The sequence below is a fragment of the Aulonocara stuartgranti genome (genome assembly GCF_965226115.1).
Source record: "Aulonocara stuartgranti genome assembly, chromosome: 8".
Taxonomy (NCBI): Eukaryota; Metazoa; Chordata; class Actinopteri; order Cichliformes; family Cichlidae; genus Aulonocara; species Aulonocara stuartgranti.
Window position 1 is genome coordinate 4671074 of NC_138959.1, and position 19721 is coordinate 4690794.

The following is a 19721-nucleotide window of genomic DNA, read 5'->3' on the forward strand; positions in this document are numbered from 1 at the left end:
CAGCAGTGAAACAAGCTGGATTTTGGGAATCCGATGAGTACACCTAAAGTGCATCTGTGACGACAGACGTGACACACTGATTAAATCAGAAGCATGATGCAGGTGGTCCCAAACTGTAGACAGGCTTAAACTCATCAGCTTTAAAAAATATTAACAAGATGAATATGGAATTTATGAGAAATGTACAATGCCTTTTTCCTCTGAGGGCTTTGGCTGCCAGACTTAGGATCAGTTGATTAGTTTTGTGTTCAATTGTATTATTCTGTTTTTGTTTTTACATGTACGGATTTAATTTCCTGCTAATTTCTTTCCCTTTTTTGTACTGCTGGGATTCTTCTGGTGGTCCCCGCTGACGTAGCAGCGTCCATATTATTTGCTTTTTGTAACCACGGACTGAAAATGCTTCCCAGATGTGCTGCTCCTCAGCGAGGAGGAGGGCGGATCGTATTTGTTTGTGCTGAAACTTGAGTCTCTAGTCACAGTAATCATAGTCATAGTGGGTCATTGGCTGTGACACTGTGACAGCATGTAGCTCACTAACTGTAATGTTGTGCTTTTACGTTTAAGCTGACTAATTTGTCCTCAGATTTGACTCATCGAGAGTTGAGCTGCTTTTTACTGCGTGTCCATTTCTCTAATTGCAGCATCACTGATAAAAGGAAGGAAACGTCCTGACAGGACTTCCTGTACACGTTAGTGTTCTCTCGGTGTTTCTCAGGACTTCATAACAAACAAGCTTAATGCAAACAGTTTGATTGCACTCAGTGCGGTCACTGCTCTGTAATCGTGACTCAATAGAGGACGTTTTTTTGGGGTTTTTTTTGGTCGGTATCAAAAAAGGGGAAGTTGGTATCATTCGAGATAACTTGACTCGGGTATTCAATAATTTTATCTGAGTCTTTTAAGAGTGAGTCAGTGCAGATGATCATCTTATTCACTCTTCTTCTCATGACCTGGTTTAAGTGTTTCTGGCTCAGCATCAACTGTTTTAGCACACGTCAGGAAGTGATTTGTCAGAAGTGTTACAAGCACGAAAAGTCATGCCAGGTCACAGCTGTCGGCCTCCGGATAGGCTTAGATTACAATCTTATCTCTGCACACTGAAACGTTTAGGACTAATACGCTGTTATTAGTAATATTCTGTTATTTTACCCCGAGTTTAAAATAGTTATAGGCAGGAAACGTAAACGTGGTTTGGGAGACCACACGGAGGTCACTCTGAAGTATGTTACCCTAGAAAGTGTTGTGGTTTTGTCCTGCAAAATGAGCTCAAAGCAGAGTAAACACACAGCTGGCTGCAGGGTTGAGTCGACGCCCGGATCTCTTTGAAGAGAAGGCTTCGTCATCGCGTATCAACTCGTGCAGAATGCGCTCGTTAAGTGGGCAGCAAGCACAGGCGAAACGTTCTGCTGCCAAACAAGCCACGCTCATTGTTAACTGTTGTTTTATTAGCCGTGAATCAGAGTGAATCAGACGAGCTCTCGGAGAGAAACCACCACCAGCACCCGCCCCCTCTACTCAGTCCCACATTCCTCCAGGCTCGACTCCCATATCTGATTTACAGCAGAGCTTAAAGTCACATTTCCCCCCCTTTTTACAGTGAGATTTACACATCTGACATTAAATATTTGTGGGAGTTTGTCTAGCAGAGAGTCATATTTATGCTTCTCTTGTCTTCGTCCTGCAGTTTGCTGCTTCAGCTACTATGATAGTTTGGACAAAAGCGAGAGGGTTGCCAGTTTGGTGTGGAGGTCCTGAGGTCAGAGTCCTGACCTCAACTCCATCAAACACCTTTGCCAGAGCCGGTATCACAGAACATCAGTGTTTGATCTCAACAGAATAAACGCCTTCCAGCTCCTTTCATGGCCACTTGAGGCCGACTCCCATGTTAAAATGGTTTAAAGCAGAAATAAGCACGTTTAGGTTTGCTTCTATGGATATCTTCCCCTTTCATAACAAAAATCCAGAGGGTGAACTGCTCACTTACCCCTCCGTTTTTGTTTTTGAGTCCTGCTCTGCTTGTACGTGTAAACCTGCAATCAGCCAATCGCACGCATATCGCATGTAGACACGGTCAAGACAACTTGCTGAAGTTCAAACTGAGGATCTGAATGGGGAAGAGTGCTTGCTGCCAAACGTTGTGGCCTAAATATTTCAGAAACTGCTGATCTGCTGCAATTTTCCCACACAACCATCCCCGAGTTTACAGAAATTGGTCTGAAAGTGGAAAATGTCCAGCGTGTGGGAGGTCTATGGGGAGAAAAAGCCTCGCTGATGTCAGAAGCCGGTGGAGAATGGCCTGGCTTCTTCGAGCTGATAGGAAGGAGGCAGAAACTCAAATAACGACTCATTACAGTCAATGTATGCAGAAGAGCATCTCTGAATGCACACATCAGACCTTGAAGCTGATGGGCTACAGCAGCAGGAGGCCCCACGAGCATCACTCCTGTCAGCTAAGAGCAGGAAACTGAGGCTACAGTTCCCACAGGCTCACTCTAATGAGACAACAGCATAATATACATTGTATGAACAGTTTAGGATGCTGCTGGTTTAATGGTGAGCATCATTTAAACCCCTCAGCTTACTGACCGCAGTGTACCTGTCTTCCGATTGCTACTGCAGCATCCTGAACCTCAGATCGTTCGCTGTACTTGAATGGCCTCCAGTCGCCTGATCTCAGTCCAGCAGAGCACCTCTGGGAGGTGATGGAACCCGAGGAAGGCTTCCAAGAATTAGGGAAGTTCAGAAGGGAAGAGGGGGTCCAGCATGGATGTTTGTGTTTTCTGTGCTGCAGTAAGACGTCACTTGAGCCTTTTATTGATTCACAGTGAAAGTTCTTGTTTCTCCAAAGAAAAGTGAGCAGCATTTCAGTTAACAGAAGACATTAAAAAAAAAAAAAATGTCTGGATGCCAAACAGGAAACTCAGACGATAAAGTCTGAGTCCTCGCAGCTGCCTCTCAGACCTGCTTCCTTTAGCCGCTCATTAGAGACCAGTAAAGACACTGTTTGCTGGGGAAGAACAATAGAAGGCTGCTCGGTCAGTTAATTAAATGTTACACAAGGAAAACAAATCCAATGTAACGGATGTAATTTCCCTCTCATGTTTTGGACCACACCAATGAATTACACAGTCAGCTGATGCAACATGATCACACTGTCGAAATAAAGTGCACTTTATTCATTGCAACAGAAAGCGCTTCATGGGAATTCAAGTTTTTACATCTGATCATACGCAACTGATTACAATTAAAGAGGACGGTTATCATGTGAAATCATACGCTGTAGTTTTGGATTAATGACTACTTTGCAGTTCAACATATGAAACCTTCACAACTCTTCCTAGAAAAATATCAGTGCAGTTTAAGAGAAAACAAACAAAACAGTAATTTCTCCTCAAGGCTCCATTACATCCACCCATTCCCCACCTCTGTGGGACTGAACGAACAATGGAGCTTAAAAAGGTTTAAAGCTGAACCACAGTAACACACAGAGGCCACGTAACGGACGTACCTTCAAGTACAGTGCAAAGTAATGTAAAAAAAACACTTTGTAGAAGGCACAAAATGGCTGCGAAGGCACTGTAGGGACTGCATGAAAGTCAAAAATCCAAAAAAAGAAGGAAAAAAATACAGTTTCCCATTGATCTCTCAGTATCAACTGGAACTTTGTTTAATTTAAAAGAAAAAAAAGGCACAACAATCACAAACCAACAGGTAAAAAACATTTGAGGCTGCGTTTGCGTGCAGCTATTAGTGAAACCTCACCAGTCGCTCTGTTTTTGGTCTCAGCTGTTCATTTGGCTATTTTTACAAGCTGGTCTCCAAAGAAGAATTTAAATAAGAACAATTAAGGATGCAGACGAACGCTGTCTCGTGGTTGGTTCAAAAAGTTTTGAGTCCAGCATTTAAATAAAATAAAGGGTAGCACATCGTTAAAATTTTGAATAACGGCATTACAAAACCACTCGAATCAACGTTTCACACCACTTAGAAACATGTTGGGATTAGTAACAGGTTTACAGACTGGCTGTTGTCACTCGCAGTTAGATTCTTCTACCTCTTTCTGATATTTTGGAGGTTATTTTGTTTTTCTTTCAGGCTGCTGGACTCAGAGTTCCTCCCTAAACCTATCATTTTGCTCACCAGGACATAGAAATTACACAACTGATCAAATTTGATTAAAAACAGGTTTAAAACTTTGCAGACTTTCCCTAAAATATACTTTCAAAAATCTTTTTAACTGGAAGTGAAACATTGCCGGCATATTTGCTGCTGAAGAATTCTCCCATACATTTCCTGACTGTCTCCTAAAATGCCTCCAGCTCTTTACTCACATGCAGTCTGCTTGAGATGAGTTTTCACTGCTGAATACACTCAGGCTAGTTAGGCTGAGAGCTGCCCGAGCTCCTGCCCATTGTTCTTTTACTGGAGCTGCAGCTTTTTTCACATTCATTATGAAGTTACAGATTCTTTTGTTTGTGTTTTTACTGCTGAGTAAGCAACAGGCGTTTGCCGTCTCACACAAATCTCCATCAGGTAAGTAATAGGAAAGTTGATCACTTCTATTTGTTGGTGATCAGGTATTGTATTAGTATACACCATCAGTCAACGGTCTGATTTACTGTGTTACACAGCAGCCGTCTTTGATTCTGCATGGCCACACGGACATGAACCTAACAGGGCGTATTAGGGCCACTAAAATTTGTTGAAAAAAAGTCAAATTTACAAGAAAACGTACCAAATTTAAGAGAATAAATTTTTTACTTTACAAAAAAGAAAGTCTACAAGCAAATTTGTGCACAAAGACTGGAAAAAGTGGCAAACTGTCTTATAAATGTTCACCTCTGAAGCTTGAGTTTCCCCAATGCTGTAAAAAATGTTAAAAGTGCTCTGACATTATGCCTGTGCAATTTTAACAATGCAGGGTGGCCCATGATTTAGAGACCTTTGACATATAATTAGGATTTTCTTTCTTATTATGTTCAGACTAGTTGCTTAGTTTTGCTTTGCTCCTGTTTAATTACGTCCTAAATGAGTCCCAGCAACATTCAGATCTCTTTATATCACAGTGGAGCTGCAAGCTCAGTTCTGTGCAGGTATCAGGACAAGTGACCCTTTGACATGGACACTTTTTCACATTATCTTATAAAACATACTGATTAGAGCTGCTTGTAGAGGCACAGAGTGTGTGAGTGTCCCAAACAAGCTACAAACTGAACACATTACCATTCACGAAAAAGATAACTGCCTAATCATTTTCATGCAGTCCCTTAAACACTCATTAAATAAATACTGTAAAACAATATCTTATAAAAGTGCTTTACACGCGTTACACAGGAGGAAAACTGCAGCAGCAGTTAATTTAGAACGAACCCCACCACCAGAAAACAGCCAAGAAAAAAAAAAATCAGACTTTTCCACAGCAGCTGTGCAGCTGTTGGTCTCGTGTCATTAAAGATACTCTCAGCTGGTGGAGCCTCGGTCTGCACAACATCTTTACCGGCTTTGAAGCGTAAACTTTTCCACAGAGCCGAGCGTCGGCGAGTCACTCGCTTTTAAAAAGTAAAACTACACCCTGGATGTCTCTGCTTTGGTACAAGTCGATACTCTTGATGAGGATTTCATGCGAGTCTGTGAACACGAGGCTTCGCTGGGGGCGGAGGAGGCGCGAAAGGCTTTATTCTGGTTGCCGGCAAAGGGCTGGGCTTGACCGGAGGTACGGGAGGAGGGGTTGGTTTCACTGCTTTGTTCTGAAAAACAAAAAATGATTCTTAGGTGAATTTATGAAAGCAAATTAGCAACTTCTGCACCTCAACACTGCTTCCTGTCATCGGGGTGGATGCTCATGTTAAACTAAAGTTTCAAATAATGATGGCTCTGCATGATGTCATGGAGATCCCTTATATTGTCACGTATTCCAACTCTGTTTTTAAAGAGGCACCCAATCGGTTTGTTTGAGACAGCTGATGAGCTCTAGCTTCACGAAGGCCCAGTGTGACATGCATAAGGATTATTTTGAGTTGTGAATCATGCAAAGCTACTCGAGTAAGTCCAAAAATAAAAAACGTAGAGCTGGAAAATGTTTGGGCAGACCAGTTGATCCCTATTGATCCCCAGAAAGAACATCTAAATATGAATGAATCAATGAAAATAAATCAAACGAGTGACCTTTATATGACGTCCTGGGGAAAAGTGTTTAAAATTCTCTGCCTTGGCGCTCACCTGTGTTTTATTCAGAGTTGGTAAAGGTTTAGATGGAGGTAGAGGTTTCATCTGTGGTGAAAAGGAAGAAGACTGTTATTTAACTGGGATTTAGAGCAGATGCTGACACTTTACAGGCTCCTAATGAACATTAAAGTCCAAGTTTGATCACATGGAAACCAAAAATCAACAATGACATTATTTCATAAAGCCACAGAGCTACACTGATGTTTATCAGTCCTCTGTGACTGGCTGTTCCAGTAAAGTCTGCAAAAATCAACAATTCCTTCCTAAGCTGTTTTCATTAAACAGCTCAACACTGTAGACTAAACTACGTCCAAAAAAGCTGAGTTTAAAGCTGGGCTCAGTCTACACGATACCAGCAAAGAAACAGCTGACAGTTTCTTCTGATTGGCTGCCCCTCATAAAGATAAGATTGAGTGAGGTAATGAGTCACACAAAAAAAATGAAGCCTGAGCTTTTAGCTTGTAACCACGGTGATCTCATTATAATATTACACAGGGCAGAAAGTAAGGAAAAAAGATGGCAGGTCTCCTTTATGCATGTTATTTAACATAGTTTCATTTTTAAGCTTTAATAGACGCTCAAGTTGCTGCGATCTTCATTTTGCATTATGTCTTTAAAAACAAAAGTCTTACCGGCTCAGTTTCCGACGTGACTGACGATGAAGACGCTTTCAGCGGTGGCTGGAAAACAAAAAGCGGTTTGTCAGCATTTCACAGTAAAACTGAGACCTGCGTACACCTGGCTGCTCGGCGTACCTGTGGGGCGGGTCTGCAGGGGGTCACTCGACCCATCAGAGGGGTGCAGGCCTGTTTTGCTGTGGTCTCCATGAAGGTGGGCTGACTGATCTGAGGTCTTTCTTTACCACTTCCTTCTTGGAACGACGGGTTCAGCTTCCCTTCAGCTGAATGCACTTTCCTGTGAAGACAACATTTATTTATTTAGCCGGGAAGAAGAAGGAAAAGATGAAGAGTCCAGACCGCAGAGGGGGAAAACTACCTTGTAGCGATGTAGCGCTCCATGTCGTCCTTCTTACAGCACATCAGCCCAGCAATCAGCAGAGTGACGACCAGCAGGATGGAGACTGCTGCGCACACACCGGCTATCAGCCCAACCTGATCTGCAGGCAGAGGAAACGTAAAACTGCACTTAAGTACTGATGCGTCCTTTTTTGCACTCTTTATGTCTAAGTGCAATTAAATTCTGAACAGCATTGCCTTCAGAACTGCGTTAGTCCTTCATGGCATAGATTCAACAAGGTGCTGGAAACGTCCCTCAGAGACTTTGGCTCATATTGACTCTCTCCGTTAGCCACAGAGCTCCTGGAGTCATTGAGTCAGATGATGAAATCTGGTCATCTTCTGAGCAATAAAACTGGGTCACGTTTTCATTTTGTTCAGTTTAATTTAAGCTCTAACAAAGGGTCTTAAAGTTCTGCTAGAGCTCTCGTTAAAAGCAAAAACCAGACCCGATTTATATTTGTCCGATCTTCCCTTCAAGGTCGGCTCCTTGTGCACTCTGGACCAACTTCTCCAGCTACTTTGGGCTGCTCCCTTCCTCACCAGTGGGTATCTGGTGTGGTTTTACACCAGATGCTGTTCCAGATAGATTCCCAAAGGCATCCGTTTCTGCTCCCGGGGTCAAACCATGGATCTTTTGCTAGTTAGGTGACTGCACCAAACCACTGCACTATGTTGTGTGTCTTTGCCCCGTCTAAGTCCTGATCTCTCCACTTGAACTCGAGCTTTTCTTTGGCTCGTTCAGTAAGTAAATATTTAGTCTGGGTTTCATGTCGGTTGGTTTAATGGTTGAATGAGGATGCAGGAATCCTAATCCCCTCATTTCATTACTGCAGAACTTCATGTTGAACGACCACACTTGGGTCACAGTTCTTGCTCTCTGAAAACAGCTGTTTGCTCCCAGCTCTCTGAGTAACAATGATCCTCGACACGAACAGTTTGTGGCCCAGGGTGAAATCACAAAAGAGCTCCTGAAAGTGGTCGGACCAGGATTTCCACGGAGCGTTTTACAAACGGCAGCCACGCTGGAAGAAGCGATTGAAGATTATCTAAAAGCTAAATTTAAACCAGTCGCGGTTTTTGCTTTTTCTTTGGCCTCAGGAGCAAAATTTTCTGATCACGGCTTTTAAGTAACAAATAAAAATGAAGATTTTAGTTTAAATTTTACAACTAAATCGTGAGGAAGCTCTTGAACTGTGGCTAAAAACTCAATACGAAGCATCTTTTTCCCGTTTTAACAACTTACCAGCTTCTGATTTTGCAGAACGATTAGACTATCAAATCTGAAAATGTTATTTTCTAAGAGCAACATGAAAATGTTATGTAAAAGGAATTTTCCACACAAACAACAAGAGCAGTGTTCAGAGGAAGTTATGTCATCCTCTTATTTTCTTAATTAGCTTTAGTTTCACTAAATTTTTTGTTTTGTTCAGAGGAAAGTGTGTTTTAGAGTCTCTTCTTCCCCTTTTCTTTGGTACTATGTGGACAGAAAGTTGCACAATCATGAGGCGCAACTCAAGTTCAAGCTTCAGAACTTGCTGCAGAGACAACCAAGTCTTCTACAAAAGAGTGTTGAAACTAAATTAGAGCAAACGGGGTCAGTGCTGGGAGGCTCTCATAATGAATCACTCATGTTTCTTATTCACTGGAAAAATGATTCAACAAGCAGCTGTGACCTGTTTTCATCTGAAAGTCTCATGGAGCCTGTAGATTACAACAGCAGCTGAACGTCTCTAAACGTCGTGCTTCATAGTTTATCGTGAACGTTAAATGCACCGCAGCGTCTGTACCTTGAGGTAAATCCGCGTACTGGACGTTGCATTTGGGAGGAGCCCAGCCGGGATTACAGTGGCACTCGTTCCTGTGATTACACACCTGCGGATAAAAAGCAGTTAAATGATTAAAAACACGAGTCGTGGAAGTGGAGCTCATGTTCAACGCGACTGGTTTGGATCGTGTTTGAAAGGCGTTTGCAGTTTTTTATCTGATCGTTTCTTCATTTTATTCAGTCAGTGTTTAAAGTCATTTATAGTTTCTTCCCCCGTCGTTAGGAGGCTGTTACATTCCTTGAGACTAGCTGCATTTGTCCAGTTTTAGTCTGCTGTGATGGCTAAAACAACATAAACAGTGCATTCCTCATCTCTTTTCTCATACCTAGCACCACTTTTAGTTTGACTTATTTGGTAATACCAGCTCTTTCTTTCTCTCTCGCTGCTTTTTCATCTCTTTTTTAATAATTTTTGGCTCTGAAGCTGCTATTGTTCCTGCCCCGTCTGCTCTCTGCTGTTTCTTCTACATCCCTCATTAAAACATCTAAGTTTATGGCTGCCTGTATGTCTCCTGACAGACTAAACTCAGGGCAAACATGGAGCTCGGGTTCAGTTTAACACCAGATGTTGTTTCAGGTGAGGGGATGAGGTGAAGGTTCATGTTTAATGGTGTGAAAATTACGGTTAGTTCTCTGATTTTGAACTTACTCCGTTGTTGTTGCACTTCTTTGCACAGTCCTCCCTCTTCCCGTAGGCTGACACATCCACACATCTGTTATTGAGGCAAACCTGAGCACAAACGTTTGATTCTGAGTAAAACGGCCAAAATATTCAAAGAAAATTAATCGTCCTGCAATGTGTCTCCCTGTGACAGTTTTACCTTATCCGGCGCACATTTCGTGCCACTCGGCACCATGTCCAGGTTTCTCCTCTTATCGTCGTCCACGGCGAGTTTGCACTCTTTGCCGTACATTGTGTTGTAGCTTGCCCGTTTCCCTGTGATAGACTCGCCTCCTTCCTCACAAAACATCGATCCGCACTTAACATCCCTACACAAAACAAAAGCATTAATCCAGAGCTTTGTGGTGTTTCTTCATCACTCTGAATTCAGGGTGAATGACAGATGGTGACACGTACTGTGGAGCACAACGAATGAAGCCGAATTTGTTCTTCCCACAGTTAGCGCCTTCCTCGCCACGCTGGTTCAGGTTGAAACATAAATCTGGTGCCACCTGGGCCCCTGGAAGAAGGCACAGAAGGAAAGCTTCATGTTAATCTGTCATTTATTGTCGGTCTGAGACTCTACATCGTTGCGTTTGCTATACTAATGCACCTCCGAGCACATGGGTTCAGCAGCGTTTTTAAATTCTAAGCGTCCAGAAATGCCAGAGTGGGATCGATGTCAGAGTTAAATATAACTAAAGTGACGAGGCGCCTTAACTGCACGCTGCTGAACTCATCAAAATGGCCAGAAAAGTACTGATCTAATGTGTTAGTCTTGCCTTTTATCAATGGACTGTATTTACAAACCTCTTATGAGACTTTCTTTGCAATCGCTTACATAACAAAATGTATTAAATATTTAGTTGGACAGATATCTTAAAGTTATTTCCACCACATGACAGTAAAATCTAAATGTTTGTAGACCAATGGCTAAAAGCTCCTTGAGGCTTATCTCATCTACTCAAAACAGTGCTGATTTATCCCTAAACGAACCAAGAAGTAACGCCGGAGGGTGGGGCGGGGGACAAGCTAAGGCCTGCAGTTCCCCTCATGGCCACTTGAGGCCCCAAAAGCCAGTCAGTTCCCAAAGACTTCCCTTGTTAAAATGTCCAACTTTACTGGAGCATTTTTGCATGTTTCGGTGTAACAGCTGCAGGCTGGATGATTATTTTTAAATAACTCATTCATTAGGATGCTGTTAAGCCTCAGAGTCAGCGGTGTGGTGCTTTGGTTCACAGGCAGCCTGTTAGAGCTCACCTACGCTAACCCGAGCCACTGAGCTCAACCTGTTCTCTGTGTCTGTGCTGTTGGAGCCTTTCAGGACTTTTTTTAATGGAATCACAAGCTGTACAGTTTAAGCGTGCAGCTTGCTAACCACCAGGTGATAACCTCGTGCTCCATCCTCGTGTCTGGATATGGTCAGCGAGGCTTCAAAATGCACAGCCAAAAACCAAAGTCACATTTTTATATACAAACCCTGAGGTGCACCTTTCTAACTGAGCGTGCAGATATCAGCCAAGAAAGCAAAAGAGCCTCAAACTGGGACTTCCCAAACCAGCAGCTGATGTCTTCGATAGCAGCATGCTGAGCGTACCTGGTCCAAAAAGCCTCCAGCAGTGATGCTCCTGGGTGGGACACTGGCCGTTGTAGCAGTATCCCTGGACAGTGCCGCTGCCCTGGAGCGTTTTGTAGCAGGGCTTGCCGTTCATCTCGAAGCTGTCTTCAGGACAATCCGACGACAGTCCGGTGCAGAACTCGGGCAGGTCGCAGGTCCCGGCTGACTGCCTGCACACGCTCCCAGATGACTTCAACTGAACAAAAATAATATTTTAGTGTTTTGACCTTCTGTATGTACCAGATCTGGACAATAATTCGCTTGTAGGTTTTTGTAGCACTGTTCCAGGCCTTGAAACTGTCAGTTGAGGAAGGATGTGGTGAGTTATAAAAAACTGAAACAGCAGGGTGTTATCCTCCCTTTCCTGTTAGTGCTGAACAGCAGGTGTAAGAGTAACCTTACATTTATTAGTCAGAGGCGGGGTGTGTCTTTAGGAAAGGTCCTGAACTTCACAGAGAATGGGGATTGTTATATCCCAACAGCTACAACAGAAAATCGGCATTCATTTCATTTACTGGACAGATTGTCAAAAAATTCTGAAATATTCATAATCCTGAGTATTAATCTTGATCTATTTTAGTGACGCGCTGACTTTCCTGCAAATTTTCAGTAAAATATCTCAGCAGTTACCAGAAGGCGAGCCTCTGATCGTCCTCCAAGGCCTTCATGAAGATATCTTTTGAAATATTTTTGCAAAACATGGCATACTTTGACAGTGCCTGACTTTTTTTTTTTAAATATAGCACATCAATATTTCTCAGTTATATAAAAAAGATATTTCAGTATCTACTCAATGTAGATAAGAGGATTAATGTTCCCAGGAGAAAAATCTTACTCATTACAACATCCAGAACCACCTACTGAGAAACTAGCTGCTGGTGTGTGCAATCGTTTTTGTGACACAGTGACGTTAATGACTGTTTTTCCATAAAACGTCCCCGGTGGGAGCCAGCTCAGCACAAAAGAGGTGTGCTGGGAGCTTCGTGGGTTTCTGTGGCTGAGCTGCTCCATGCACTGCATGTTTTACAGATTCTGGAAGTTCAAATCATTGACAACTTTCACTACCTCACTAAAGTTGGCAACTATCTGTGACACACGGCAGAGAAGCTGCACATATGGCTCGAATTATCATTATTTATTCTGGTGTGCTTTACAAAATGTGTCATTGCATTAGGCAGAGCAGGAGTTGAGAAAAACATAGCAGCTTCGTTCAGAATCCAGCTGATGTGTGCAGAGATTAGCAGCACACACACACACACACAGCTGTGTGTTGCATTGATATTTGGGATAAACTGTATACATAATGTTCTTAAAATTCTGGAGAAAGCCCGGGAAATTGCTGAGTGAAAAGCATCTCCCACAGCTTTATTTGGAAATTACTCTGAGGAGAAAAGAGAGTCTGGGGTTTGACGTTTTCAGCCAACACGTCGCTAAATTTGAGACTCGGATGTTTTTGTGAATGTGAGCTCTGTTAGTTATCAAATCACAGACCGGCTTCAGAGCCAGATTCCAAAAATGTGTCAGGGAATAATTTAAAACACATGCTGAACGTATTTTTGTCTCCAGAGAGTTTTAAACTTCATCGAGAACTCGATTAATCACAGCTGGACCTGTGATTAGTATTAATGTCCTCGCAGCACGCTGACGCTCTGAATCTACATTCAAATTTAGGTTGTTTTCTGCACCTTTGTTTAGATGCAACGTGCTTTGGAATGAGGCGTCTTATACTGTGTAGGTACGGATTAATATAAAGCCACATTAGAAGGGAGCAGAGCAGCTTCAGTACCTGACACTTCTCACAGCACTGTCCGTGAGCACACTGGGATCCTGCAGTCAACCGACAAGTCGAGGCATCGCAGCAGGGATTGTTGCATTCCTGCAAAAAACACAAAGACACACAACGTTTGTTTCTGTGCACACACTTGATCCTCAAACATGGCTGCAGCGATGAAGGCAGTGACCTCACCCAGGAATTCTCCCCCTTCTGATGAGGTGTGAGCACACTAGAAAGCTATTTTAAATTTGAACTCTTTAAGGCTGCAGCTCTGCACACGCTACCTGCCCTAACCTCAGACAGGAAACCACAGCAGTGGGATAAAATGGAAGAACCTAAATAGCATCTCCCTTCAGCAAAGGACATATTTAAACGTAGCTGGGGTTACCTCCACCGTGCCACAGTCGCACTCCTCTCCGGGCTCCATCATGCCGTTGCCGCAGCGGGGGCCCACGGCGATGATCCTGGAGGAGGTGGGCTTTTGCAGGCAGCTGGGCTGAGCTCGCTCCAGGAATTCAGCGAGCTGAGAAAGACTGCAGCTGCTGAACAACTCCGGGAACATTTGATTTCCTGCCCTGTGGGAGGAACAAGGAGATCTGGGCTCAGCTTAAGGTTCAGCGCACCCCTGCTCTGATTTTAACGGTTTACAAATGGGAAAATGTTTGCAGATGCAAAAAATTCTACATCTGCTCTGGTCTGCATTTTTACATGAGCTTTTCTGCCATGACACAATCCTTCCCGCTGAAGGTGGAACCGCACGTGCAGTCTGGAGCGTCGTGGGAAAGGCCAAAGTTATGTCCCATCTCATGGGCGATAGTGGAGGCGAGGCCTATTGGGTTTTCATGGTGATCCTGAAGGAGAAAAAGGAATCAGTATCACCTCCATCGTCCATCCTGATGAACGAGAGTCAGACGCCATTACTCCCACCTGATTCACGCCTCCTGAGTTTCCGGTGCACATGGCGAACTTATTTGCCAGTCCGACTGTTTCTCCGTCAAAATCTCTCCAGCTGTTAAAGACAAAAACACACCGTCAGGTCAAGCCGGCGGCATCACTGCAATTAAAACATCTGCACAAATGTCAATCCTCACGTCACAAACTGGGCGTTGTCGTGCTTCACCCTCAGCAGGAGGTCGTCCTGACGCCACGCCAGGAACTTGTCCAGCGTGGCTTCTGAACTGTGGCTGACGTCGATGAGGTCTTTGTTCGACCAAATCTCCAACCCCACCAGCAGGACGCGGATGTTCAGACGCCGATACAGCTGCGGGCGGAGGAGGAGACCGTCAGGAACAGATGTGCTAAGACACGTCAAACATCTTAAACAGCTGGACGCAAACTCACCTTATCGATGTGATTCACGACTCCGAGGATACGGGATTCAGTATTGCTTCCATATTTTTTATACTGCAGGAGAAAAGGAGGCGAATGTGTCAGATTTACTCAGCGATGAGGGTGAAGTTTTATTTAAAGTGAGACGTTATTACCTCAGCGTTGTCCACCACAACATACAGCTCGACAAACCTCTGAGGACCCGGCGTGGGATTCGATTTCTGAAAGGAAACACAAAAAAAACTGTGAAATACACGCCAACATGACACATCAACCTCATTATTTATTGATTATTTACTCACTTATGTGCTTTTACTACACATCTACACACATTAAAATGGAACAAGGGGACAATAAAAGAGGACCACTCCTCTGCAAATAAAAATGTGAGCGAATGAATTCAAGTCCTGCATTCCAAATATATTTACACAGAGGTTCTAACTGACTTCATCGGTGTGACCCCTTCTATTTGGAGAAATCTAACTATTAATGGTGTTTCTGCTACCCGGTGGAGCTCAGGCAGAGCTGAGCTGCTAGCTGACGGTGCAGAGACGGACCGTGTTTCCTTATCCGCAGAGCAGACTTTAAAGTAAGGTTTGCAAAGCTCTGTGCGAGAGAAGATCCTCGAGATGGGATGAACACACAGGATGAACATGTGTGTTCATCTGTTCTCGATATCAGGAGACGTCTGAACGATCATTTCTGTCCCAAGACGAACCCTGACTCATCGTATGTAACAGAACAGTGGCTGGAATTCACAAACACGCACACAAAAATCAAACTAAGTAAAGGAAAGGTCCCAGCTGACCTCCTCGGGGTCAAGTTTCGATTTTACAGCCAATCTGAACATTAGTATCATTCATGGGATGGATGTTTGATCTGCTTTCTTAAAATTCACTGAGGAAAACGTGCCTATCTTCTAGCTGTGGTTCCTTCAGTGTTATAAAAACTTTTGTATTATATGAAGGTGAAAGAAAACTACACTGGCACTAGAGCATACCCATGATCTGGACCTGAAGAGTCCAGCGACCTGAGGGCCCTGGTCCTGGTCGTAGAGTAGGGTGGTGTTGGATGAATAGCCACAGCTGGGCCTGCCACTGATTTTCAGGTGCTCCTGTCTGTAAACGGCATGATCGCCATCGTCCGTCTGCCCCAGAGGCTCGATCAGGTAAACCTGCTGCCGGGCTCTCAGGAAGCCACTGCACATCGACATTAAAGAAATAACTTTATTCGTCTGCCAAGAACAGAAGAGATGTGACTTTGATCCTTATAAAAACATAAAAGCTTTCAAACAGACGTAATGGGTCGTTAAGGGGCATTAAGGGTGAAACGGCGGTACCCGGGCACAGAGCAGCAATGCAACGAGCAGAAAAACAACCAGGTTGCTAAATATGAAGCAAGGCGTTTCTCAAGAACCTGAGAAACTTTCTCTACAGATGATGTAAGTGATAAAACAGGAAGTCCTATGTTGTAAAAATATCTATCGCTGCTCTCTTACCTCATGCCAGAACAAATCCCCACGCTCACCGAGGTGTCATCCATGCCTTCGATGTGACCGTGATAGTAGCAATGATCCTAAAAACACGGATCGGTCAGTGAGGCCGGCTGGTACAGACATCGCTCACGCAGAGATTCTTTGTTTTTGCTTCCATAAAAATCACAATTAGAAGTCTAAAATGTTCGATTTTTATCATTTCTGGGGCAATAAAAAGTTTTTGAAACAGCTCCTTCTCCTTTAAAACAGGACTCGAGGCTATTTTACATAAATAAGTCAAATTTTTTAAACATTTTTTATGTTGCAAAAAGTGAAAAACATATCATTTGAGATTGAACAAACAAGATTTTACTTAATCATTTAAATAAAGTTAAAACGCACTTGTTTCGGTGATGTTGTCACCCGTTTGCCATCTTCAGTATAATGTGTTTCAGTGTAGTCTCTCCCAATAAGGTTACTATAAAATTGAAATTCATTTTCATGTATTTATATATAATAACATATATATAATATTTGCATTTGCTGAGCAGAAATGAAACTCACCTGTTTTTTTCCAGAAGAATTGTGTGATTTCTCCCTTCGATGGCCAACTCGTACCGAACTGTATCAGGATAAAGCTGCAGAGAAACGTGCACAAGTCACAGGGCGGCGTTTAACCTCCTGAACATCTTTCACTTGTGGGAAAAAAGGCAAGGAAGGAAAATACCTGTGCAGGTAAAAGTCCTGCACCCAAACATGTGCTTCTGATTTATGATAACACATAGTTTGCACATTTTTAATCTGCAAAGCAGCTAGTGAAACTGCACTGATAAATTAGCTGTTATTAGGAAAACATGTTGAAATGCTGAGAACACAGAGGTTGGTTTTTCAGTCCCGGGTGTCGCTAATCTCATCCAAAATGACTTAAAAACACAAAATTAAAGGATGCTTACAATATGCATTAACACAATAAAGATCAGCTTGATGTCAGAGAACTATTGGAAGAATATTCCTATCTGACATGGAAAAACCAGCACAACGATACTCAGTAACGTATGCAGATTCCACTATTTTTAATAATGAATCACATGAGAAATATTTTAGAGAGAGCACCGGTGATGTGCAGCTGAGGCGTCAGTACCTGCGGGTGGTCCTGAAGGCTCCTCCTGTGTCTCTCCTGGAGTCTCTGAGGTCGGACCACCTCGTAACGCTCCACGTGAGACAACGTCCCCGAGCTGTGCACGATACAAACTACACACCACAAACACTGAGTCACTGTCTGTATATGATCATGAAGGAGTAGTGCAGATGCCAAGCAAATTTAGGCAAATTCAGCCCAAAAACAGACTGTCTGATGTAAAAAGAAGCATTCAAGAATACAGAGTCTGCAACATCTGCTCACATCTGACTGCATCAGTGCATGCATCTAGGTTTCACTCATTTGAGCTCTGTGGGAGTCACCCCATAACAAAATCTAGAGCATACAGGAGAAGACAATCATGGTGGCGGAAATGTTCGGGCGTGGAGTTGCTTTGCAGCTTTTAGTAAAATCTGCAACAGTGCTTATGTTTAATATGAGGCCATCAGTCCAAAAGTTAGAAATGACCCAGAAACGGACCCTTTAAATATTGCCTAACGTGCCCTTTTTTTTTTAAGTTTTCTCCAGTGAATATTCTGAAAACAGATCAAACATCCAGGTTTCTGTTTAGTGAAACTATGACTTTGGCTTCAGATTGTGACACTTGGACTGGGTGTAAAATTTATTTCAGAATCAGAATCCTTTATTGATCCCTAGGGGAAATTATTTTGGTTACAGTGCTCCAGTATAAACAGTAACATAGACAGACAATATATACAATATATGCATGATTTATATACATATAAGTCACTTATTGATAAATAGCTGAATAAGAAGAAGAGCGTGTAGCTATTGCAGTACAGTGTGTTAAGTGGATGAGTTGCACTTCTTCCAAATCAGAAATTTTTGATTTGACTGGTTTTTTTTTGTGGTTTTTTTTGGTTTTTAAATGTAATTACACATACATGTGTAACTGGGGGCCAGACCTGATTGGTCTTTAAAAGTGTAAACTGCAGTGAGATCATTAAAAGCTGATGTTGTGATGCCAGCTTTACTGCAAACAAGTGAAAAAGTATAGAAAGCTAAAATAGTTTCCAGATCTAGACGAGCTCTTTGAATCCTAAAAACAAAAAATGCCACAGCTGTGACAGAAACTGTTGCATTAAATGTGGCATCCCTCAAGGATCGATTTTAGATCCTCTTCTATTGTCGTCTTTGCATTTCAGAAGCACAATATTTACGTTTAGTATCATCTACCTGCCTCACCTCACAGCGACTGATGGCAAAAAAACTTTTCTCAACTAAAAATTAGGCAAAACTGAAGTTATTTTATTTCCATTATTTGACTTAATTTCCAGGTCCTACGTATTTATATTTTTGGCTTAATCATTTTAAAATCTTATTTTATTTAATGATCATATTTTAAGAATTATTTAGATTTTCTTTTGCTTTGTGCTGATTTTTATCATGTTCTTCTGTGTGTTTTATTTTGAAGACCTCCCGGTATTTTAAACTGAATTCACTTGCTCTTTTTAAAAAGCATTTTTTCTTATGCCAGGATAATTATGTGATTTTTATAAAATTTCATATAAAATAATAATTTAACTAGAAATAATATCCCCTGTTGAACATTTTTAGAATATACTTGTTTTTACACTTAAAGAAAGGGAAACATTAGCGAGGGGTTTTTATTAATGCAGTTGTTTTACTAAACCTGCCTCAGCTTGATCAAATCGTTTTTCTTGGTCATGACTTTCTTACTAATAGATTTTAAATCTCAAATTTCTTCTTAAATAAAGGGCAAACATATCTAAGACCACACGTGTCTACCTATCCATCACCTCAGATGATCTAATTGTTTCATGTTTCCTCCTCTGTATTTTAAAGGCACATCAGATCTTTTAAGAGCGTTAATATTTATTAGTAAAGCAACATAACTTGTAAATAAAACAGTAAATTGGTTAAAGAAAAACAACATTTGCGTAAATAAAGAGGGAAATACTGTTATAAACTGAACCATATGTTTTCTTTTACAGGGACTTTAAACCCTTTTTAAACCACATAAACTTCTGCTCGCCTATTAATAGTTCGAAGCTTCTCTGCCAGACTTCATTCACTTTTCTGCTGATTTAGCGGCAGCCTGTTGCTCTTCGTAAAACTTTGTTGGAGTTAAAAGTCTTACCGCATGTGAGCCACAGTAAGAACAAGTCCTCTCCCATCATGATGCGCTCTGCTCGGGCCCAGCCGATCACCTCCCGTTACTCCGTCGTGAATCAGCCGCTTCCAGGCAGCGACTCCCCCGAGCTTCGTTCTTATCTCCGCCCCGCAGACTTACCGGATACCCAACGTTAAGCCAACTGTGGCTACACTTCCGGTGTAATAAAGCTTTAAAAAATAAAGTCAAATTTTATTTATGTGTCGCCAAATCGCAGTTGCCTCAGGTGGCTTTAAGGTGTAAGGTAAGAAATCCCCAGACAACTCCCTATGAGCAAGCACAGTGGGAACACCCAAAATATGTGTAGATGTAGAAATCATACATCGTACTGTAGTATGACACGTGGGAGTCATGTATACGTGGAAACAACAGCTTAAGATTTAAACTAAAAATGTTAATCTTATTATCATAAAAACTATGAGACCTTTAAGCTATGATTAATAACTTGGGTCAGCATAAACCGAATAATCAAAGCTTTTCAAAAAGTTCAGACACCAGTG

The 19721-nt window shown here is 42.3% G+C and overlaps 1 protein-coding gene across 1 annotated transcript; it reads right to left on the reverse strand.

Annotated features, from left to right (window-relative positions):
- Positions 1-3158: 3158 nt before the first annotated feature.
- On the reverse strand, positions 3159-19348 carry adam8b (ADAM metallopeptidase domain 8b). Its single transcript, XM_082543109.1, has 23 exons — positions 19189-19348; positions 17070-17179; positions 16493-16566; positions 16331-16406; positions 15953-16029; positions 15455-15653; positions 14610-14675; positions 14467-14529; positions 14217-14386; positions 14053-14134; positions 13834-13976; positions 13514-13700; positions 13138-13227; positions 11331-11547; positions 10151-10253; positions 9894-10062; positions 9722-9802; positions 9035-9119; positions 7225-7345; positions 6984-7143; positions 6861-6908; positions 6223-6273; positions 3159-5750 (listed from the first exon to the last, which is right to left on the reverse strand). The coding sequence occupies exons 1-23, from the start codon at positions 19226-19228 to the stop codon at positions 5622-5624; spliced, it is 2541 nt and encodes an 846-aa protein (XP_082399235.1). The 5' UTR covers positions 19229-19348; the 3' UTR covers positions 3159-5621.
- Between the last annotated feature and the right edge of the window lie 373 nt (positions 19349-19721).